The sequence below is a fragment of the Talaromyces marneffei genome, chromosome 5 (genome assembly GCF_009556855.1).
Source record: "Talaromyces marneffei chromosome 5, complete sequence".
Taxonomy (NCBI): domain Eukaryota; kingdom Fungi; phylum Ascomycota; class Eurotiomycetes; order Eurotiales; family Trichocomaceae; genus Talaromyces; species Talaromyces marneffei.
The window spans coordinates 1,934,112-1,958,020 of NC_072352.1; the positions used below are offsets into that span (position 1 = coordinate 1,934,112).

A 23,909-nucleotide genomic window follows, 5' to 3' on the forward strand; every position below is an offset into this window, starting at 1 on the left:
CTATCTGCGCTACAGATCAAATGTCGGAAATCATACGAAACTTCCAATATTTCTCATATCTCTTCAAAATGGTGCAATGAATAAGGTCTCAATTCTGTGCGTCTATCTTTGCTGATTCTTCATGGCAGAGGTCTCTTCCAGTAAAGTCGCACTGGTAGGTATGCTGCTCGCAAATACACCTCAGAGTCGTCTTTCGCTTCAGAAGCGAAGGATAGCCTTCCATATAACTCCTCTGCACATGAAGATCGGATACAAGGAATATATTCCAATTTTAATTGTATCTACTACTCTTCGATTGACGGGCACACTTTCGCGCCTCCTGGGACGGACCTTGGGAAGTCTCGGTCATTTCGATCATTTCATTGGACCAGAAGACATCTGTTGACATTGAATGCTTAGATAAGCAACCCGACGTCATGTCCGATAACCTAAGATAAGGAACGAACAAAATGTTCGAACAGAAATCCGGAGCATCAGAGTTCTCTCTGCGGTTGACTGTCTATATCTATGAGCCATTGTCTCGAGTGTGTGTTACTAATATACACGAGACTGTGAGAAATTGTCGTTATCGTTACTGTCTGAGATCTCGCGAGGCGAGACGAGACGCAATGAACGGCAGACCAATCCCGGGGTTCTATTGGGGTAGGCATAATCACAGCTGGTCTGTTAAGTTGAAGCGCTAAGAAAGATGCAGATCCTGAAAAGAAAAAGTACTTCCGTGTCCAGGCCAACCATGTTGCACCTGCCGGATCTCAGTATTCCAAGGAGGCCGTCAAGAGAAGAAAGCTCGACAACGAGGTATACCTTCGTGAAATGATTGCGTTCCTGTGAATGAAGCAATTCGTGGCTCACTGGTGCTTTTGAAATTAGCAACGACAACGCCAAGTCGCTATCGATCGACGTGTGCGACGAGAACGCGTGCGAAGATCAAGATGTATGGACTACGTATTCACTAGGCTAGGTGATGAGATCGGCAAGACCTTTATACCGGGGTTCGCAAGGAAATCTCAGCAAGGAAGGGTCTACGTTAGCCAACTCCAAAGACATAGTTTATGCAGTCTAGGCTATTCCAATGTGTATGACTTTGCTCGCCATGGTCCATCTGGAACTCTTGTTGCCGGTATCGCGCTACATTCGACATAGATTTTTCGTTCTGTGGCTGATTGTTAAATAGCAACATGTTTGCCAAATTCGACTGCGATAACGTGAGTTCCTATCTGTATCCATGTTAAACAAAGAAAGAACTAATTGATAATTTCCTGGTTGACAGGATGTGCCCACCAGCTTCGAACTCAAAGACTGCGGATGTGTGGAAATACGACATAAAACAGAATTCGGCTAGTTCTTTGGTGCAGTATGAGGTCGGTTGATATCTTTTCTTGAAAGTAAGACTGATCTTTTGCTGACTAGAAAGACAGCTATCGTCTATGTCTCTGTGCGATTCTGGGTATCTTTTGTAAGACCTCTCTTTAACATAGATCGCGGGCACCTCATCGTTGACCAACGTTGTAGAGCTACATATCTCAACGGGACGTCAGGCGACTCAATGGCAGAACTTGCGCAAATTCCCGATTTAGATTCCCATACTAGGAACACTTCTGGTGAGTGAGAACACTGCTGAAGTTATCCACCCTGCTAATAAATGTATAAATCTAACTCTACTCACAGTCATCTCATTAGCATCTACAAGGTCCCTTGAGATAACTTTCTGGTGTTCGGAGGCTCGACCTAACAGCTCTTCGGATCCAATATTCGCCGTCGGGACATCCGACGGATTGCAAACGATTCATATCGACACAACCCTCAGAAGTGATTCCAAGAATGTTCTTAGAAGGCCGAAGGATGTACTTGCCGTGGAATGGCTCAGTCGGACTGTGATAGCCTCTGGATTTCGGGATTCATTATTGTTTCTAAGTGACTTGCGCAGCAACGACAGTGTCCAACGTATCAAGCATCCAGGTATGATTGGAGAAATAAAGAAGATCGATAATCATCAGTTGGTTGTGGCCGGAACTCGTTCTGTCAGTCCTATTCATTCTCCAGACTCTGATTACATTTTTACTAACATTGTTTCCCGGCAAAGCTTCAAATGTACGATTTACGCTTTCCAAAAACCGAAGTGAAGACAGGCTCAAAACGGCATCGTCGTGGTGGTGCTTCTTCGACAAAACCATATCTAGTCTTTGAAAACTATAACCGTGAAAACTACCATTCGATGGACGTTAATAAGGAGCTGGGGTTGCTTGCCACGAGTTAGTATCTCGAAAACTATGCATTGCATCTTCCAAGACACCACTAACACATTAACTCGACGTTTCATAGCCACCGAGGACAGACGGAATATCCGCTTCTACTCTCTTGCTGATGGTTCCATAGTACAGTCACCTCATTCATTGCGTGACACTTATAATGACCGTACATTTATCAACAAGATCCGATTCGAAGAATATCAGTACCCTATGCATCAGCGACAGGAACCACGATTATTGTATGCTCAGGGTCCGGACATTGTTGAGTTGGCATGGTGACCTTCTACTTATGCATATGAGCGTCTTCTAACGATCCATATGATACGTGAATTGACGGCATTTTCACGGATTACCAATTTTCAAATATTTTTCAGTTGTTACAGGGGCTGGTCCTCCATGGCATTGCATTTACGTGGTGGATGTTGCATATGATGCATGATTGTTCGGCGCGTTTCGCGGATCTGCCCTGCGTACTGGTTTAGCAATTTGGCTATAAAAAGACGAGAACCAAAAAGGGAATCAATCCCTTGCAGGGCGAAGCTCACACCATGGAGTTGTTGAAGGTGTTCTAGTTAACCAATATGGGCTAGTACAAAGCGAGCCATTTACGGCCCCCAATGCATGCATGTCATGCCCGCGTTATCCAGCTTCGAGCTAAATAACATATTTCAACTCTCAATAGTACGCCGCCCTTACTTACTGCACCGTGATCTAGATAAAGAACAAAACCGGTTCTTGATATTCTGAATTGTCCGGCAATATCTGTATCGGCATACTTATAAAGATGAATTCTTCACGCGCATTGAGGGCGTTGGCTCCTAGGCTGCCAACAAGAGTCTATCGCGGACCTCTACCAAATCTCGCATATCATGCGACGAAGATGAGCCCTCATACTTACATATCCCGCCTTCGTGGTATTTTCCCTATGCAACACCGACACCAGTCCACCACCACACCGACACCCCAATCCACATCCACACCCACATCCACCAAAACCTCCAATGTCAGCAACGAAAACGCCAAAATCTCCTGTCAATGCGGCACCGTCACCTTCCATGCCTCCCTCCCCAAACCTCTAGGAGTCTACATCTGCCACTGCACCGAATGTCAAAAACAATCCGCCTCCGCCTTCGGCATAACCGCCATGTTCCCCGCGGAGGGCATGTGGCCTTTACCAGAGGACATACAGCCACATGTGGGCAAATGGACTCGTACCGCCGACTCGGGGAATACGCTTGAATGTTACTTTTGCAAGTGTTGTGGAGTGCGGGTTTTGCATCGACCAATCCTGCCGGATGGGACGGCGAAACCTATGCTTTCGGTGAAAGGGGGTTGTGTGGAGGGGTTGACGTTGGAGGGTGCTAAACATGTATATGTGAGGACGGCGCTGGTGCCAGTTCCGCCTGATAGTATATTGGAGGTGCCGAGTGCGAAGCCTGAGATCAAGGGTTGATTAAATAACCTAGAGATAGCTTGTAAGTACGGTACGTAGTTTCTCTATCGACTTGTATGTCTAGTATACAAATGCAAATATATTAGAGCAATCAGTCTAAACCCCCCGCCAACCACTCCCCAACCTCAACCCCAATCCCCTTTGCAAGTTCCCCGACCCAGTCCCCAGAGACATTTATGGACCACTTCTCACCTACGTCGGCCGTCATCATGGCCGTCGCGCCTCCGCCGACATTCTGACTACTGCCCCCCGTGGCTGGGACAACAAGTCTCAATCGACGCAGAGTCGCAAGTTCGTTATATATTGCATCTGCTGTAGGGAGGGTATATAACGCGTTTGCGGGAGGATTGGGATCAATTGCGTGGTATATAGCAACTAGACGTTCGAGGGTGAACGGGCGGGCTGTTAGGAGGGTTGAGGAGCCTGTTAATTGTGTTGTGCCGCCTCCTCCTGCGCCTCCGCTGGCGGCGTTATCACCGGTGATGGCGCTTGTAGTCGCCGAAGTAGTCGCAAAGGCTGAATCGAGCATTGATTTTGTGATTTTTGTTTTTACTCGTTTCCCCTTTTTAGGTGTGTTGCCATTATCATTGTCATCGTCCGCCTGGGCTTGGGAGAGTAGTTTCAGCCGTCGCCTGTGATGAGATCGTTTGTTGCGTGCTGATAGTGATGAGGATGAGAATTTGGAAAAGAAGATTGTATCGAGGCGCTGTGGGGTATGCGAGGCGACGTATGCTGATGTCAAGACCAAGGTAGGGAAGTATGGTAATGATGGGAGTTTTGGCGTTGAAGTCAATGAATTTAGCTTTCTCTTCTTGGTCTTGGGATCTTCTTTGTTCGTTCCCTCTGGGGCAGAAACAATATGATGAACCAGCATCGATTCACCCTGAATCTTGAACATGGCTCGATTCCGGAGTAAAAGTCTCGTAAAATCCCATCCTTCGCCGGAAACCTCCCCGTTTTGCATAGGTTGAAGAAAGCGAGGCCACAGCTTTTCACAAATCGACCGGAACGATGGGATTGTGCCTGCTGTAGGACCAACTAGCGAGTCATAGACTGTTGCCACGAATTGTGCATATATACCCTCCATAGAAGTAGTAGAAGAGATCTTGCTGTTGTAATCATCAGGTAGCACGTCGACTTTCGGAAGGCCTGCAGCTGTGACTATGGTGATTGCTTCTTTGCGCGTGTATGGTGGAAAGTTGATATGAGCGACGCCGGCAGATTGAAGGAATAGTGGACGAGGGGTCGTATTCATGATCAAAACCACAGTCAACGAAGGTATCTACTTTCGTTAGCGGAACCCCCCAATCTTTCATAATCTGACCATCATGTCATCAAGGAGAGAAACTCACCATCTCCCCTAGCCTCGCCAACGCGGCAAGAAGCATCTGTGACGCGTCCCTCTGCCTATCAATCCCATCTAGCACAAGCACAAATTTCTCACCTCCCACCTCACCATCCGACTTCTTGCTATTCCTCGCAGCCGCAAAAATATCACCCAAATGAATCAAAAGCGTGCTGACATGCTCACACCTTCCCTTGCCGAATTTCTCCCAGTGATCCTGCATCCCGAACGAATGCAACGTCTCGAGTAATATCTTTTGCAGTAAATGTCGTGACGTGATACATTCGACGCATCGGATGATTGCGTGTCGGGCTGGGAGGGAGTCGAGCACTGCGGAGACGAGTGTTGATTTGCATGTTGCGCTGATGCCGTAGAGCACTATGGTTGAAGGGGATGGTATTTGAGGCTGTTCAAAAGACAGTCAGATAATATTCGTTTCCTTTGGGAAGTGGATTAATGCTTACATCAAGAAGAGCAGCGAGCTGACGAATTTGCGTCTTTCGACAGGGCCATTGCTGGCTCAAGCTCTGACTTACTTGATGAGGAAGGGGACGAATCATTGCATGCGCGCCATGTATTGAATCGATCCTTTAGAATATTTGAAAGAAGTTCAATAAATAATTCAATAGTCACTTGAGGCAGTCGAGATGATAGGTATGCAATTGAATTGGTGTTCTGTTGTCGCGCGTTCCTGAGCTAGATATTTACCGCGGAGATCAAGATAGCCCTGGTCCGTGCGCGGCATACTTATCTTATCTCTTCATTTCTAGGTAGTTAACTACGTACCTTGACTTCTCTACTTGCGACTTTGGCTCACCATGAACGGAGAGGAATATAGAATATGGATACATTCATCTAAAGCTAAGCCGGAAGAACATTCGAGTACAATAAAAAATTCTCAACCTAAGGACAATACAATCTATCTCCCTTTGATGCCAGCTCGATGACGGCAAGCCGAAGTATCGAGGCATCGAAAAGAGAAAGAGAAAGAGAACCAGAAAGATACACAAAGGTAAAGACATGTGTACAACAGGCGTGGGAAAATATCCATTCTAGAATAGATACATATTCTCAATGCCATTAAATAAGATAAAAACAAGCATGAAAAGATGAAAAACATAACATAGAAAACGAGATGAACGAAATAAAAATCGAATCAGATAAAACAACACATGTGATAGAGGGTATCGATGAGAGAGGGCTCGAAAGAGCTTACTTCCATTGTAAGAGATAGCTCGGCACATGCAGAATGGGGGAGAATAAACAAGTTGTACAAGTCATCAAGCGATGCGTCTGTAAACAAGAAAAGTATGATGAAAGATCTTGGGAGATTGCATCAACCATGAAATCGCAGAGATGACATAAAAAAGATAGTCTTCATAACTGCGTCCAAATGTCGAAAGATTGTCTGTCCAAAATCCCAGCGTCGACGCATGTTCATGTGTGGGGCCGTAAGTTCATAATATCGTGGCATCGTCTCAAGTAAAATACAAAGTCCGTGTGCTGCACGGAAGGTGAGCGAAGATGATGCATTTGTCGAAAAGGGAACAACTTAGTAGAAGCCATTGCCAACGTTGCCATAAGCCTGACTCTGAGGAAGGCCTTGATTGGGTGCGTGGGAGAAGTTTGAAACCTCAGGTGGGCCAGCTGTGGGAGGTCCGGCGTTGAAGCTGTTGGTTGAGACGAGTGGCTGTTGAGGATTGAACTGCTGAGTCGCGGTTCCATTGCCGTTGAACGAGCCTTGTGGCGATTGCATAAAAGGCTTGGGAGGGACTTGCATGGAGGCAGGGAGCTGGCCAGAAGTCATGTCATTAGGAGTAGCCTGGCCACTGGGGTTGGCACTGGTACGCCCAGACGACTCAGCTCCCGCGATCTTACCAGCAATGCGGCGTCCATGGGGAGTTTGACGAATTGAAGGTAAAATAGGACGCACGGCCTCGATGATGCGGTTGCGGTTGTCAGCGTCAGCGAAGTCCATTGCAGTCTGCACCACGTAATTTGCGTAAGAGTCACGGAGCATTGCATCGAGCTCACGGGGCACGAGGATTTCGTCAATCATGCGACAGCGCATGGGGTACTCAGCAGTGCGAAGGCATTTCTCGATGACATTGGAGCTGAACTTTTGCTTCGACAACGCCGGAATGTTGCCTAAGAAGCTCTGGCACAATGGGTCGGTGAAGTGCGGCTCAGAGAGATCAAGTATGTACTGGACAACGTAGTTACCAAATGGGTCCTGGACCAACGAGAAAGCATTTGATGTGATCTGTGCAATCAGACGAGCACGTTGCTCCCCAGAGGCATGATCAATGCATCGTTGCAACACGCAGCATCCATGGCGGTGAGTACCAACGATAACACAGTGAGCACCCACAGCATCGTAAATGAATTGGGCATCTTCGGCCGACAAGCGGTTGAGACACTTTTGGATGACGTGATTTCCATTCAGATCTTGCACCAAATCGACGACGTGACCACGCAAAGCGTCGATAACCATTCGAATCTGTTGTGGGGTGGAAACGAATTCAATCATCTTCTGTAGTGCTCGAGTCCCGTGTTGGTTGAGTGCGATAGGAACCAACTGAGGTGCTGCATTGTGGATGAGGCGAGTACGCTGATCGTCGTTCGAGTATTCAAGGAGCTTCTGACACAGGTAATTGCCAAAAGGATCTGCAAAAGGCGGACAAGTCAGTATAGAACATCCAGGTCAAAGATAAGAAGGCGGGACGAACCGGTCATAAGTTCAACCACATGCATATGGGTTTCCTCGAAGATCATTTGAACATGATCGGCATTGCGTTCTTCAAGCTTGCGCTGAAGATAGCGGCAACCATGCTGGTCTTTACACAAACCGTAAAGTTCACCCCTGTACTGCTCCAAAGGGAGATTATTGAAACGCGAAACCTGCTGAGCTTCGCTCTCACCGCTGCGGCTGAGTGCAACAGTATTGGGACGTGCTGCAGCCCTTGGTAGCTGGAACATACCGTTCTGACCAAACCCAGGGTAGGGGGCCTGAGCGGCGAAATTCTGGTTTGCTCCACCATTAACAGGCATGCTATTATTCAGGTAGGGTTGAACACCGTAGGGGTAGAATTGCCCCTGTTGTTGAAAGTTGGTAAGGCCAGAAGAACCATTCTGCCCAGCAAGAGAAGGACCTGAGACCGAAGCCAGCTGGGGCCCAAACGGAGTAGCAGTTGCCTGGAGCCCCGATTGTGGGTTGCTATTGGAAACAAGAGTGGAATCCTCGCGCTCGGGGGATTCTTTGGCAGAGCGAGTGACACCAGCAGGAATACGACCCAGGCTGGCATTGTGCTGATGAAATTGTTCAGCATGAGTTCTAGGAGGCGTTATAGCACTGCTGTTGAAGCCATTTCCTTTGACAGTGGGCAGGTCATTAGTCGAATAAGACGACTGCAGAGCAACTGGGCGAGCAGAGGAACTAGCAGTTGGAGTAGTGGGTTCTTGCTTGCCAAGGTACATGTTCAGCTCCACAGAGTGACGAGCGACATGACGAGGTGTAGAAGCTGTGTCGCTTCCCAAGGGATTTCCAAACTGAATATCTGAGCGGAACATGTTCAGATCGCCCTGTGGCATGGATCTGTAACGGTTGTGATGAGAATTCCAAGGTTCTGGGGTGCGAGAATTGGCCAAATCGAGGGCATCAGAGTTGGCAGAGAGCTGAGAATTCGCTGTCAGCTTGAGTTTTCGTGAGATCTTGAGCTAAAGTACTTACCAGCCCTGAGTTGTGAGAAAGTGTAGGAAATTTGTCGTCAGGGTCAGTCATCTTCAGGTAACTCTTGATATCGGGCGTAGGCAAACGATCCTCGTCCTTGGGACCGCCTTTCTCGTCCCCGAAAAGGAGTCGAGCAGCGTTGAACGGCTCCATTGCTGGGCTGTTGTAATTTGCTGTCACTGATTTCAGTTGAGCAGCCAGGCTCGTAGTAGGCATAGAGTAACGATGTATGCTGATGATTGCAAAGAGAGGTTAGTCTAACGTAAATAGCTTAGGAAAGCGAGGGACACAGAGAGTATGCTGAGGATGAAAAGCGAGAGTGGTGAAAAAAAAAGAGAGTTGAGCAGTGAGGGGGATCGAAGACATATTTATAGCGAAATCTGATCGGCTTCTGCCATTGATTGCAAATTCACAATGGCAGTCAACAGTCTTATTGTGCTTTATTCAACAGACCGGTTGCGGCAAAAGTGAAAATTCGAATTGGTCATGTGAATAGAGCTGTCGTGCGCTGAGATGTACACAAAGGCAGAAGGATAGTGTTGTGTTATTGGGGAGAACATTGAAGAGGGGAGGAACTCACGAAGGACCTGGCCTGTAAGTGGCTACTGAGTCTGGGAAGTACTCCTCTTCTTCAGAATTACGCCTTGATCCAGGAACGGAATGGACAGAGAAACGATGGCTGTTTGCATTGGCAGTAGCACCGCCATTTCGGGTCTGGGAGGCTGGTGGAGGTGAGGTCACCTGTGAGGGTGAGAAAATGTTGAAGATACCTGGAGATGAAGTAACACTAGAGGTAGAGAAACGTGTGGGACGAGCAAAAGCTGAAGGAAAGCCACCATCTCGATATTCCGGTGGTGTAGTTGGCTCACTGACTGGGCCAGATAGACCTGCTTGCGCAAGATCGCGAGCTAATTGGTCAATCTCTTGTCTCTCCCTTTCGTGTTGCAAATCCAGCAACTTCATATCAGCCTCGAATCGTTTTCTCTGTTCGCGCATATACTCGATATGTTGCCGCTTCTTTTCAATCTGCATACGAATCAGTATAAAGAAAGCGACATACTCGGGCTGGTGACTTACCAACTGAGATTTGTGAATATGGGTTGCCTAAAGCCAGATTGTCAGTCCATTTTCCCGTCACAAACATTGAAAATGTGAATAGAGACAATTGGGCAATTGAAGCCCCAGGAAGCAGTGGCATTTCCTCACAACCCAGGTTCACCTAAACAAAGCCCCAGTTGTGCCTCCACTCCAGCCAACTACTACCACATAGTACAGAACAGAACAGAAATTGCAAACAGGTGAACGGGGAGCTCACCGAAGACAACAAATCCAAAGAATCAGCTGGAGGTGTGGGTTGCTGGTTCAGGAAGCTCCAAGATGACAATTTCCCGGCATCGGTTGTGAATCGGCGCTGGAGGTTTGCGCGAACGTCGGTGGTGGGACGTGAAAAGGCTGACATCATATTGGCAGGAGGAGACAGGGGGGTATGAGAGGAGAACGGAGAGTCGACTGGAGGCGACCGAGGCGATGGGAAACGCAGCTCGTCTAGCCGCTCGCTGAAGCCGGTTTTGAAAGCCATAGTTGAGGGGCTCGTAATCGTACAGATAGTAGGAGAAAGAAGCTATACAGGGGAAGCGGACATGTCAGCAAATCAGAGAAGGGGACAACCGATTCAATCGCTCAGTAAATGCAAGCTGGAGAGCACAAGAGACAAGACAAGAAATGTGGAAGAACACAAAATGAACAAATATACACAAGCAATATGCAACAACAGAGTGGATAAGCGAGCGAGTGGTAAAGAACGAAGATTATTTGTGTGACTGGCGTGTTATTATTATCAAGAAGCAGTGAATGGCTGGGGGAGAGGGGCGGGAGGCGCATCAGTTGGCGGTGTGTCCTGGGTCTGGGGGGGCAGGGGCAGTGGCAGTGGCAGTACATTAGCAACGCAAGGAAGGAAGGAGGGGAGGGGTCTTGGAGTTCGCGGGTTGAGGGGCCAAATCGAAAACAATCAATCAGCACATTAATAATTCTCGACTTCAACAGTGCCTTGTTCTTTATTTCCGAATGCATTTATGTGGTGCTTATTTCTGTTTTGCTGCGTTTGCGCTCTTCTGGTGAAACAGGGCAATAAGACTTACAGAAGATGGCCCGACTATTTGGCCGCCAGGCACTAACTACAGGATCACCCTATAACGAACTCGACAACGACCAAGGACGAAAATCGCATATCGGAGAAGCCTCGAAGATGGATGTACCGACGATAGTCAGTCTTGCCCTGGAGCACTTTGTTGTGCAGAGACGAAACGCTTCGATCGAAGGAGCAAAACCGGGGGGATTTTGAGCTGGGTCGACGGGGTTCGGCTACGGAGGAGGAGTTCGGGCTCAACAACGACGGTTTGATCTTAGTGGGAAGCTCTTCAAAAGAACGGACACGGTCGACCAAAGTCACCGGTCAAGAGAGAAAAATAAATGATAAAAATTGATACAGTGTAATGTACAAAAAATGCGACGAGGGGAGGAAGAGAGAAGAAAGGAGGAGTAAGAGTGAGGGAGACGGAGCGGCGAGACTAAGTAGCGAACAGTTGGTAATCTCATCTCACTAGTTAGTTAATCCCACCAACACTAAGTACACTTTTAGACAGCAGTCTAGTTTAGTGACTAGTGAATGCTAGCTAAGTGCTAACTAATGGCGGTAACTCTCCGGCGAGGCGGGGAGGCCCAATCGACCTTTGCCTCGCCGAACTGGCTGAAGAGTAAGCAGTAACTTGTATCCTAGAGTCACTAGACACTCATACTTCGATTGAATAATGCAATCCGACAACCGGAGCTGGCATTGCCAGCGTGTTTCAGGTTGACAACATCCTAAAGTCTAGCATCGTTGAATGCGTTGAAACTAGTTTCCATCATCGTGCTGTCCGGCGCCTATGACTTACATACTGGCCCGGAGCGGGCACCATATTTAGAATTAGTTACGGTCGGATTAACTATTGACTTCTAGCTTCCAGCATCTTGCCTACAGGAAGGAGCGTCAATCGGCTGGGCGAAAGATTGGGTTTGACTGAATGGGCATAGGCATAACTGAAAATATCAGATTCTTTCTAGAAGCAGGGTTCCTTTGGCTGCAGAGGTCTTGCAGGAGAGAACCAGAGTGCTGGCTTCTGCATGCACACTACCTGCTGGCATACACATCCTTGGAGTCTTGCTTGGGCTAACCATGGACACAAGCACAGAGGAATGGCGGGTAGCGGGCCTTAGCCTTAGCTCCTGGAAGAGCCTATGGTACGGTAGCACTTGGCCTGATCCACAACTAACCGTGCCTATAACTACTTGCCGATCCACCGTGGCCTGCCACGTCTGTTTGTCTAGACACTGCATCAATTCGTCTCCTTGTAAGTCATACACGGAGTATTTGATGAGGAGAGGTCTTCGTGCAGTCCAGAGTGTGCATTTCAATCAAGTAACTTAGGGCTATCTCCCCAAATTGACCGACTTGATTGGGTGTGGAATAATGATTGAGGCTCCACCGGGCATTGTCTGGCTCCATTGGTTCGTGCCGAGGGGAAGCGGTGTAGAATGTCGACTGTAGAGTCCTCTCTGTACGTACTTTCTACAAACACTTCATCATATCTCTTCTTTGTTGTCCCTGCCAGATTCTTTTGACATCAAAGATGTCGCTTTCAGTTGAATAATCTTCGGACAACCACAACCACACGATTGTAACACAAGTCACCATGTCCGTCTCGTTGTCATGCTTGGCCGATTTCTTCAGCATCTCCCACTCGCCGCTTTATTTCTTAGTGCGCTATCGCCGCTCCATGATCCACCGCACAGATGAAACTGATACGTAGATTGTCTTCTTCCCCACACTCCATCTGACACTGGCATCCATGAAAGAAGACTCGTTCTCTGATCAGCAACAATGCGATTGTCTCGATCAGTCCATTTTTCAATTTGCCTACCTCATGACATAGTACGTACATCGACTTCGCATGCGATATGCTGATGCTCGGCTTTTCTCGATCCAGTAAGCAGTCAATCGCCCAGTGACCCCTCAAAGTCGTGTCGCCAATGGCTGGTACTGAGGTCCAGCGCTTATACGGACGCTAAGACTGCACCATCCCGAGTGAGGTTGTTAGAGAATCGTACTACACATGACTAATACCACCTGGCATTCGTCAATTGAGAGCATTCTGAATTATTGATTATTAGCCACTTGCTCTGTGATGCATTTGATTGGTTCCATTGGGCGCCAGAACGTGCCCCTCATCCATCTACGTTTCACAGCGTCCGCCAGCAAACAATTTGCGATTTTTCAAACCCCCGATGAAGGCTAATTATTGACTCGCATAAGTTTGACCAACAGCTTGAAAGAGGTGTTGGCTTGAATTAATGCTTAATCGCATACGGTGCAGTGACCTAAATAGCTAGCAAACCCTAGGTATCAGCCTCATCAATCAAACCGATTATCAATCATATCAGCGTTGACCCCACAAATTGCAAGTAGCCTGTCAAAAGCAAACACGACGACGATGAGGTGTCCAAGCCTTTCTAAGTAGGTATAGAGAGATACAGGAGTGATTAGCTGTGTCGCTATGGACGAGTCAAGCGTGATTAGATTGCTATTTGTGTTAAGTTAGTTAACTAACTAAAGATGGTTTGGGTTAACTAAGTTACTTCTGGGTAACACCTCAGGCATGAATGGAGCCTCAAGGCTCAGGCATCCACGGCGATAAGCTAATCGACGCTAGCAAGCTCCGAGCTTGAGTGATTAGCTAAGCGTCCCGCAAAAATCATCTCCGGCCCCTCTCTAAAAGAAAAAGAAACGTACGTCCAAGAAAAGTCGCGTTGAACATTGGGCTGTTTTTGCAACTCTCATTCCTTCGAATAGTTCTGACTCGAGAGTCAGACCGTTGCACAATATGCCTCCGCGCAAGCGGCCGCAGCCCACTGCAAGATCGACTGCAAGATCGACTGTGGTAAGAACAAAAGCTTGGAAGACCTTGTCACCTTCCTATCATGCTTAGTAGCTAACATATCTTACAGAAACCTGCGCAGGATGCGAAAAAGACCGTTAACGATGTCGACGAGCAGTCAACGCCATCTGCCGCAAAGGCACACAGCCATGCGCAAGATACTCATAAAGAGGAGGATTCCCACGCTGCCCCGAAAAACCGCAGAGCCGACCCTTTCGATGCGCTACTGGAACCTTTCTACTATAATAAATCCTTGACGGACCCTATCAATACCGCACGAGATAAATGGAACTTGCTGCCTGCTTTTTTGAAGGTCAAGGGTTTAGTGAAGCAGCATATCGATTCTTATAATTATTTTATTGAGGTCCAGCTCAAGAAAATCGTGGAGGCGAGTTCGACAATATACAGCGACGCCGACTCCGCTTTCTTCCTCAAGTAAGCTTTGCATACCATTTTTGTCAGTATATGTTGTTCTAATCTAACTTTTGGTTTGCAGGTTCACCGATATCTACGTTGGAAGTCCTCGCAGAAGCGATGAGCCCAAGGATAGTGTGGAGTCTGACTCCACCGTTACGCCGAACGAGTGTCGATTGCGCGATATGACCTATGCTGCCCCGATCTTCGTGGACTTTACATACAAGCGTGGAAAGGATAAAGTCACACAACGCCGTGTACCCATCGGTCGCATGCCTATCATGTTGAGGAGTTCCAAATGTGTCTTGTCGAACAAAAAGCCCAACGAAATGCATCTGCTCAACGAATGCCCACTTGATCCCGGTGGTTACTTTATTGTCAACGGTACAGAGAAGGTGATTTTGGTCCAGGAACAGCTGAGCAAAAATCGTATCATTGTCGAAACGGATCCGAAGAAAGAGATCGTACAAGCCTCCGTCACCAGTTCGTCGAATGAGCGAAAATCAAAAAGTTACATTATTCTGAAGAAGGACCGCCTGTATCTCAAACACAATGTTCTGAGTGAAGACGTGCCGTTGGTTATTGTCCTCAAAGCAATGGGCGTTCATTCTGATAAGGAAATGATGCTTCTTGTCGCGGGCGTTGACGATGTCTATCAAGAAGATTTTGCCATCAATTTTGAGGAAGCTATCAAGCAAAACGTCTTTACACAACAGCAGGCTCTCGATTGGATCGGATCCAAAATCAAGATTAATCGAGGCAAGATTGGCGGATATAAGAAAACTCACATTGAGGAAGCCATCGAGGCTATCTCATCAGTCATTATTTCTCACGTGGAAGTCACCGATATGGATTTCAGACCCAAGGCTATCTACGTGGCTAACATGGCAAGGCGTGTGTTGATGGCAAAGCATGATTCTGATATGGTCGACGATCGAGATTACGTCGGAAACAAGCGACTGGAACTCGCTGGACAACTTCTCGCCCTTTTATTCGAAGATTTATTCAAGAAATTCCAATTCGATATCAAAATGAACATTACCAAAGTTCTTGGCAAAAGACGTCGCGAAATTTTCGACGCTATGAGTGTTGTGACGCTTCATGGAAATCACATCACCCACGGAATGAATAGAGCTATTTCAACTGGAAACTGGAGTCTTAAGCGTTTCAGAATGGAGCGTGCTGGCGTGACCCATGTGTTGAGTAGGCTCAGTTACATTGCTGCTCTGGGTATGATGACTCGTATTTCCAGTCAGTTCGAGAAGACTCGAAAAGTCAGTGGTCCTCGTGCTCTACAGCCTTCGCAATTCGGCATGCTTTGTCCGTCTGATACCCCAGAAGGTGAGGCATGTGGTCTAGTTAAGAACTTGGCACTGATGACACACATCACGACCAACGATGAAGAAGGTCCGGTGTCGAAGCTGGTCTTCATGTTGGGAGCCGAAGACATAACGACACTAAGCGGAAAAGAAATCTATGGTCTAGGAGCTTATATCATTTCCATGAACGGTACTCCGATAGCTCTGACTAGGCGGCCAAAATACTTCTTGAACGCGTTCCGACGACTGCGACGCATGGGCCGTATTTCCGAGTTCGTGAGCATCTATATCAACCACCATCAACGTGCAGTACACATCGCCACTGATGATGGACGAATTTGCCGACCTCTCATTGTCGTTGAAAATGGAAAACCATTAGTCAAAGCTAGCCATCTAGAGAAACTACGAGATGGTTCGATGCAATTTGACGATTTCCTTGCTCAAGGCTTGGTCGAATACTTGGACGTGAACGAGGAGAACGATTCAAATATCGCTATTTATGAAAAAGACGTCATTGATATTACCACACATCTTGAGATCGAGCCCTTTACTATCCTTGGAGCTGTTGCTGGTCTTATTCCATACCCACATCACAACCAGTCACCCCGAAACACCTACCAATGTGCTATGGGTAAACAAGCCATCGGTGCCATTGCATCCAACCAGTTCTTGAGAATCGATTCCCTTCTCTACCTCATGGTATACCCTCAGAAGCCTATGGTCAAGACACGCACCATCGAACTGATCAAATATGATCAACTTCCTGCCGGTCAAAATGCGACAGTGGCTGTGATGAGTTATTCAGGTTACGATATTGAGGATGCTCTCGTGTTGAACAAGGGTTCTGTTGACAGAGGATTTGGACGATGCCAGGTGTTCCGCAAGTACGTGGCTAATCTGAAGAGCTATCCAAACGGTTCAGAAGATAGACTTCGGGGACCCGAACTTGACGAAGAAGGAGCCCCAATTACAAAGCATGCCCTCCTTGACACTGATGGCTTAGCTGCAGTGGGCGCGGTCGTCAGCCAAGGTCAAGTGTATATCAACAAGGAAGTTCCCGCCGCTGCCTTTTCAGCTGGCATCACAGGCTCTGACGTGGGTAGACCACCCGACTACAACCCAGCACCCATGACATACAAATTGCCGGACCCAAGTTACATTGACAAAGTCATGGTCTCCGTTACTGAAGGAGAGAGCAAGATCTACAAAGTCCAGACTCGTCAAACGCGTCGACCCGAAGTTGGAGACAAATTCTCCTCTCGTCACGGACAAAAAGGTGTTGTCGGTATCATTGCTGAACAGGCAGATATGCCATTCAACGACCAGGGCATTGTGCCTGACATTATCATGAACCCTCACGGTTTCCCGTCTCGAATGACGGTCGGTAAGTTGCTAGAGCTTGTGGCAGGCAAAGCCGGTGTCCTCTCAGGCCAGCACGGCTATGGAACGGCGTTTGGCGGTAGCCCTGTCGAGCAAATGTCTGCTATATTGGTGGACAAGGGTTTCAGCTACGGTGGCAAAGATTACCTAACATCCGGAATAACGGGCGAACCTCTACCATTCTACGTTTTCATGGGTCCCATCTATTATCAGAAACTGAAACACATGGTCCAAGACAAGATGCACTCTCGTTCTACCGGACCACGCGCCACTTTGACCCGCCAGCCAACCGAAGGTCGTTCCCGAGACGGTGGTCTTCGTCTCGGAGAGATGGAACGAGATTGTCTGATCGCCTACGGCACAAGCCAACTCCTTCTTGAGCGTCTCATGTTATCGTCTGACAAGCACGAAGTCGATATATGCGAGAAATGTGGATTCATGGGCTATCAGAACTGGTGTCAACGGTGTCGCTCGTCGAGAGGGGTTGTCAAAATGACGATTCCGTATGCGGCGAAACTGTTGATTCAGGAATTGCTGAGTATGAATGTTACGGCTCGGTTGAAGTTGGGGGATGAGTTCCCGGAGAACAAGGGCATGTAGAAGTATATCATATCATTATGCCCTTGTTTCTTGTTACTGTTGACGAATTTGAATATTGGGAGTGTGGCGATCTGTTTTTTTTTTGTTTCTTCTTTCCCATGGCATATTTGCATAGCGTGGTTGTTGTTTGTCTAGACAAAAAAGATATATGTATTCATAGAATGAGGATAGAAGTACATGTGAAGAATATGAGTCTTCGTTGGATTATTCGTGGTTTAATTCTTCTAACTATTTATGTAGTTGGACAATGGCGTAATAGCGTTAGGGCTAGCTAGTACTGACGTTCGTTACGGAAGCTTCCTGCCATTCCTTACAAACGGGCAACTACATAGTCAAGGATATTATATTACTTTTACAGTCTCAAGTCTACATTTTGAATAACAAAGTTCACCACAGAGCACACCTCTCCGGTCCTAATGGCTACGCAATTGAGTTCCGGACCCAACCCAGCATCCGCCGCAATGTTGGCGTTCGGAATCTCGCTCCGGATTACGAAGAACAGTCGACAGTGCAAGTGCATTCGCATCAGAGTATAGTCAGCATGCATTTGCCTAAGTTTTGTTTCTTGTCCTTTCCAGAGAGTTGCCGAACTGATCCGTGGAGGAAGTTTATTCAGTCTATTGAGATGATATTCATCTTGCCCCTTCTCTCCTCTCTCTCTCTCTCTCTACTTCTTCTCCTGACACACTACATGGGACAAACATACATAGAGAAGCAATCGTTACTTACAATCCCCATCTTGTCCGCCACTTCTACCAATCCTTTCACTAAAGTCAAAGCTTCAATCGTCAACAATCAACATGGAATCCCCTTCCAAAACCGCCCCGAAGGCTAAGATTCAACACCCCGACGATCGTTTCACTCTTCCGGGCTTTGGTCTTCGATTGGACTACACCCCGGAGGCAATGAATGGATATGGAGTCAGGACTCGTTCGTTGTTTCCGACTGTGTTGGATGATAGGGATATTGAAGCGGGATATATTGAGTGCGTTGGTTGCTATCCTTGCATCAAATCCTTGATGAATAGAGCGTTGTGGATGTTAAAAGATTGGCTAACGCTATTCACAGTCAACCCGTTGTGACGATTCGAGAGAAGAAGATGCTTCAGCTAATCAATGAGTTTACAGATAAACAAGATTGGTTTGAGAAGGTGAGAATAGTCCTTCAGGACTCGAATGCTCGCAAATAATAGACAGCTGACTAAATGGAGGTGTTTGATGCATGCTACATCCAAGTTTGGACCAAGGAACTAAGAGAAGACCCGGAAGTAACTGAGAACATGATCGACTGGTTAACCGCCGAACTCAAATACAAGGCTAAGATTGCCAGGAAGATTGGCTTCATTAATGTCTTCAACGCCGATGTAGTCAAATCCTGTGCAGATTTCTTCCAGCACGAGAAATTTCGGACAGAATTGTGTAATGCGATCAAGAAACTTGAGCAGGGATTGGGGACGGCTCCAGAGTACCAGATGGCCACCGAGGAACGAGAAATGGACTACGTACATCCGTCGTTCTTCCCAGTGGCATTTGGCAAAACAAGGGTTCTTCCAGATCGTCTAATTGGTCTTGATGATGCCGTAGCAAGCATGGGACAGGGAGAGATTATTCCGGTGCCCCAGGATCCAGGTCCTTCGCGCCATGAATTGAGCTGGAATATCGCCTCACGCTCGGATATCATGCCGCGTCCTTACAGCTCACGGTTTCAATGGCTTCCTAGCGATGTCTATTTCCGACCTGATGGGAGTTCTTATTTCGCCAGCTATATCAACAATATCCATCCATCAAGAGATAAAACACTCTATACGGTGCTGGAGAAGCTACTAGACAAGATTATTCCCATGTGGGATCTGACACTCACCCCAATCAAGAGTCCGATTCATCCTCGGGCTCGAGTCGAGTTACAGGAAGTTCGTTATGTGGAGAAGGAGCCCGGCAAGACAGAACCAAAGCCGGTTGAGACTCCGCAAGAGGAACGGGGTGACTACGAAGAGAGATTACGGTTTTGGAGAAGGAAATGGTTCAAAGCCGTGCAACCTGAACCGGGAGAGTTTGCACCGGTTGGCATCCCGCCTGAAATCATGAACGATCTGCCCCCTACTGAGCAGAACAAACATCGCCTATTGGACTTGATGAATTTGAAGAAAGAGTATGGCCATCGCGGGTTGCAAGTTATTGTTAGGATAGCAGATATGGCTCCGACCCCTGATCAACCGATATTTGAGGTTCCATGGCATATGGAGGGGCAGATTGTACGTTTACCTTTTTTTTTTTCCTTTTCCTTTTCTTTTATATATGCTTACAAAAAGCGTACCTCAGAACGAACACCTCTGCGCTTCGTCAATCTATTTTTTCGAGATGAAAAATATCGAGAGTGTCCGCATGCATTTTCGTCAAATATCCGACACCCAAGCCTTCTCAGACCTGAACTATGAGCGTGGAGATACCATCTGGCTCGAAGACATCTTCGGTATGAAGCATGACGAATCCCCGGTGCAGGAAGTCGGGTATATCGAATGCCCCCAGGGAAGAATGATTACATGGCCCAACACCTTACAGCACAATGTCGTCTTCACCTTAAAGGACAAGACACAAGTGGGACATGTGCACGCCATCAACTTCATGCTAGTCGATCCCAATATCAGGATTATATCGACCGCAAATGTGCCCCCACAGCGATTGGATTGGAAACCCGAGACGGAGGAGGCACAGAAGAAAGGTATAGATGTGAGGAAAGCTCCGATGGAGGAGAAATTCAAGATTTTGCCGAGAGAGGGTGATTTCCCGTGGGTGTTGGAGGAGGCGAGAGAGATTTTGATGGAGAATACGGACGAGCGGAAGAAGTTTAATCACTACCAGAATGTTGCTTTTCATTCGAAGAATATTTCGCTTTGATTTGTCTTTTCTCCTTCCTTTTTTTTTTTTTTTTTTTTTTTTTTTCACGAGGGGTGAGTTTGGTTTTGATTCGTTGGATGAAGAGGAGAAAACAACAAGATAGTTATGTAGATTTTTAGTCATAATAGAGGTCTCTAATCCTTTGAGGAAGCAGAAGAAGATGCGTCGATCCGGTTGGGTACGAGAAGTAGGATTGGATCAGTTTTTTACTCCCATATTCTTGTACCTAGGTATGTTTGTAGCAGGTCAATATACATGACGGGATGAAATTCTCACCTACTCGTACTGCTTACATTAACTGGCAAGAATCTAGCGAGAGAGCTTGGAAACGATCTTCTTGGTCATGGGCGATGCTGAAAGCCACGAGGAACAACACGAGTGATGCTTAAACGCCGACGCAAATAGATAGATAATCGTTAAATATGGGATTGGCATGACTATACACAATACCTACCAATAATTCCCCAATATCTCTCAGGAGAAACTCTCATATGACCAACGTGTGGCGTTCCGATAAACATTTCCAACTCCACTTCTCTGCTCTTCGATGCCAGAGCTGCATGTTCCTCAACATCCTTCCCAGGCACCAGCTCATCCGCATCCGAATAGAGATAGCACATCTTGATCCTCTCCGTCGGAGTCCTAGCGACAACAAACTCAGGATCCAAAATCGCCTTTCGCGTATCTGCCAGTGGGTCATCGCCATAAACGACAACGTCATCATTCTTATCAGGTCGTTTCCAGAATACCCTCCACATCAAGCCCAGTGATTTCCTCGTGAAATAGGTGCCCCAAATCATTGTGCTCAGTAGAGCGTAAGCGAGCTGTCGAAGGACAATTGTCTGCGGTAAGGCGTATGAGAACGCTTTGATTGTTAGTGAAGGCGTCGGTTTACCAGGCGCGCTGTCTATGACCATGCTCGAGACTCGTAATGGTTTACCAGTAGCGGTTTTGTACGCTTGCAAAATTTGAGCTGTTGCGAATATGCCGCCGTTGGAGAAGAGATGGATGTATACCGATCCATCATTTCCGTCCTTTGATGTTTCTGCATCGTCGTCCCCTTGGGAAGCAACGAGGATATCGACCAGCGGCTTTAATCGAAGCCGATACGAGGCTCGTGAAATGTAAAAATCTCCGGTATTGGTGAATAAGAATATGATGCGTGCGGAGGGCACGAGCTCGGCATATTTGACGACGTATTTGACTGCTGCCCGTGGAGGCGCATTCATCCAGAACGCTAGGATGATTGTCGATGGTCCCTTGTTGTCATCTTTGAGTTGTATCCGTGGCTCTACGGAGTATACTGAGGGCGCAAGACGAATAAAGGGTGCGAGTGGATCGGACTTTTCCATGGTTGCTGACATCCTTGGATGTTCCCTGTGTATATTGCCAATGGCTGGGCTCGGGAACCTTTGAAACGGTGTGCTAGATATCAAGCCAGCGTTACACCCCGATAAATGTCAAGATAACAATTCTGATATCAGGACGTCTGGATCCTGAAATAGTCAAGGATGGTCCATGTTGACGGGGTTCACTGTTCGCTCCTTGGGTGATCCACTTCCTTTCCCCCAACATTTGCCGATGTGTTGAGATAAGCTTTGTACCTCGGTCCCCAAGGTACGTACCGCACACGTCCAGACTCCACATATGCACGTCCTCTCTTCCACGCTATGTAGCTTAGGTAAGCTTGGCTTGGCGTAACTTAATATCAACTTCAACACATCAACTGAAATCGGCGATATCTTTTTCATCGTCATGGAGGGCGATTGGAGAGGCGAGAATAAAAAAGAAGTTAACCCAGAAGAATGCGATTCGAAACCAGGACGGGAAACGCGCACTCGCGTAGGTATGGTATCGGAGTGAGGAAGGAAAGGAAGGAGAGGGCGATGCGCAGGGGCTACAAGCCGCACTCTCTGGGTTGACAACTATAGATTGCAGTGGCCTATATACTACACAATTATATATATATTAGGAGGACAAAAGGATTGCGATGTCTTTGCAATTCATAAAGTATGAAGTCGACAATGGACATGACAGATGATGCTGGCACGATTAAGTTCAGGTATACTGTCGGTTTCATTGATTCTCATGCCACTTTATATATATTGGTTGTTTGCTACATGCTATTGCATTGTCTGCCGGCCGTCATGCTATAAATACTAAAGAAACATTGTATGTCGGGAGAACATCCATCACCCACCATGCGATCACATTACCTAGCTATCTATCCAACTCGAAACATCTACCAGCGCAGTTTGTTGGTACAGTTGGCTCTAACATTGAAATGGAAAGGATCATATCAGTCATATCCACTAGGTATAATGTATCCACTCTATCCACTACGTACATCCCCACTATATATCCACTATGCATGTCATGTCGATTATGGCATGCGTCAAGCGAGTTGACAATTCATGTAATGCGCTGATATTAATATTATGTTATTTGCTCTTGAACCTGCCGTTCTTTGAGGGGGGTAATGCTTAGGTTCAGAGAAGGGGCTGGCCGCGACTTTTGTCGTCGGTCGCGATATTGCTGTATCAGATCTACACGTTGAAACGTACAAATGAGTCGTGATTTGACTGATCGCTGCTCATAGAACATGGAGCAAAATAAAAAAAAAGGTGTCTAAAAAGGGGATTCACTGAGAATCAAAGTAATAATGGTTCCGAAGATTGGGTGCCTAGGTCAGAATAACAGCGGGAGAATCAAATGGACCATTCAGGTCGTCAACTGAGCTTAATCCAAAGCAGCAGCGAATCATAGGATTCATTTCCAGAATCGACATGTCAAATTCAGAGCTCTTAACCGCTACTATATTTGGGCCTAGGCACTGAAGTATAGGAATAAGTGGTTCTTGTGAGGGGTTGGGAAGGTACATCGTGTTGTGTTTGTCGTGCTTCCCAAACGGGAAACGACGTTTGTCGCGAGCCTTGCCTCGCATTGAGAGGCTGGGGAACGTCTCAATTTTACTCCTGAAGGATAGTTATATTCTCATAGCTAGACGAGAGCCACCTACAAACGGAGTAACCGCTAAGTCATTTGGTCATGTACTGGGGAGGAGCAAATGCAATGGATTATGTAGGAGGGTGGGCGATGCCTGAGGCTCATAGTTGTAGGATGCACATTTGATAATGACATACTCAGCCACCAGGTCGAGCCACTATAGGAGAAATCTGAGATAAGATGAACGACTGGAATGCTTCCAGACTCAAATATAGATACATGTCTGTAAGAATATTTGACAGTCAGGTTATGAAGCCAGGGGAAGAGGAAAGACCTGAAAATGGGGAAGGAAAAGCACAAAATAATAAAGAAAAAAGAGGGGAGAGAGGGATTCGACCGCGCGGTCTTGTAGATTCCAAAGATTTTGATACGTATCGTAACCTATGTCCCAGAATGGAAACTAGAACAGCCTACTAGCTTCGCTTCAGTCACAACAGACGCCGTCACGTCTACTTCAAAGATTCCTCGTATATGATAAACTAAAGAAAACGAAGTCTTCTATCCCGGGCCAGTAATAAAGAGAACTTTATTACTAGTTGGAGACAG

General features: G+C 47.0%; 7 protein-coding genes across 7 annotated transcripts; 4 read left to right on the top strand and 3 right to left on the bottom strand.

Moving 5' to 3' along the window:
- Nucleotides 1–608: 608 nt before the first annotated feature.
- Nucleotides 609–2,528, top strand: EYB26_007019 (uncharacterized protein; the record flags this gene model as incomplete). The annotated part of the gene is made up of 10 exons (XM_054266291.1): nt 609–642; nt 695–798; nt 871–1,120; nt 1,175–1,205; nt 1,271–1,361; nt 1,419–1,456; nt 1,513–1,601; nt 1,669–2,021; nt 2,084–2,252; nt 2,323–2,528. The coding sequence occupies 10 exons, from the start codon at nt 609–611 to the stop codon at nt 2,526–2,528; spliced, it is 1,365 nt and encodes a 454-aa protein (XP_054122266.1).
- A 505-nt stretch (nt 2,529–3,033) lies between these two features.
- Nucleotides 3,034–3,702, top strand: EYB26_007020 (uncharacterized protein; the record flags this gene model as incomplete). Its single annotated transcript, XM_054266292.1, has 1 exon — nt 3,034–3,702. The coding sequence occupies one exon, from the start codon at nt 3,034–3,036 to the stop codon at nt 3,700–3,702; it is 669 nt and encodes a 222-aa protein (XP_054122267.1).
- Nucleotides 3,703–3,793: 91 nt separating this feature from the next.
- Nucleotides 3,794–5,607, bottom strand: EYB26_007021 (uncharacterized protein; the record flags this gene model as incomplete). Its single annotated transcript, XM_054266293.1, has 3 exons — nt 3,794–4,984; nt 5,055–5,453; nt 5,512–5,607. 3 exons carry the CDS (start codon nt 5,605–5,607, stop codon nt 3,794–3,796), a joined length of 1,686 nt encoding a protein of 561 aa, XP_054122268.1.
- Nucleotides 5,608–6,599: 992 nt separating this feature from the next.
- On the bottom strand, nt 6,600–10,356 carry EYB26_007022 (uncharacterized protein; the record flags this gene model as incomplete). The annotated part of the gene is made up of 6 exons (XM_054266294.1): nt 6,600–7,714; nt 7,777–8,722; nt 8,778–9,009; nt 9,358–9,803; nt 9,855–9,881; nt 10,093–10,356. 6 exons carry the CDS (start codon nt 10,354–10,356, stop codon nt 6,600–6,602), a joined length of 3,030 nt encoding a protein of 1,009 aa, XP_054122269.1.
- A 3,340-nt stretch (nt 10,357–13,696) lies between these two features.
- EYB26_007023 (uncharacterized protein) lies at nt 13,697–17,463 on the top strand (the record flags this gene model as incomplete). The annotated part of the gene is made up of 3 exons (XM_054266295.1): nt 13,697–13,753; nt 13,821–14,185; nt 14,247–17,463. The coding sequence occupies 3 exons, from the start codon at nt 13,697–13,699 to the stop codon at nt 17,461–17,463; spliced, it is 3,639 nt and encodes a 1,212-aa protein (XP_054122270.1).
- Nucleotides 17,464–18,263: 800 nt separating this feature from the next.
- Nucleotides 18,264–20,357, top strand: EYB26_007024 (uncharacterized protein; the record flags this gene model as incomplete). The annotated part of the gene is made up of 4 exons (XM_054266296.1): nt 18,264–18,448; nt 18,532–18,613; nt 18,674–19,714; nt 19,782–20,357. The coding sequence occupies 4 exons, from the start codon at nt 18,264–18,266 to the stop codon at nt 20,355–20,357; spliced, it is 1,884 nt and encodes a 627-aa protein (XP_054122271.1).
- Nucleotides 20,358–20,794: 437 nt separating this feature from the next.
- Nucleotides 20,795–21,709, bottom strand: EYB26_007025 (uncharacterized protein; the record flags this gene model as incomplete). Its single annotated transcript, XM_054266297.1, has 1 exon — nt 20,795–21,709. The coding sequence occupies one exon, from the start codon at nt 21,707–21,709 to the stop codon at nt 20,795–20,797; it is 915 nt and encodes a 304-aa protein (XP_054122272.1).
- Between the last annotated feature and the right edge of the window lie 2,200 nt (nt 21,710–23,909).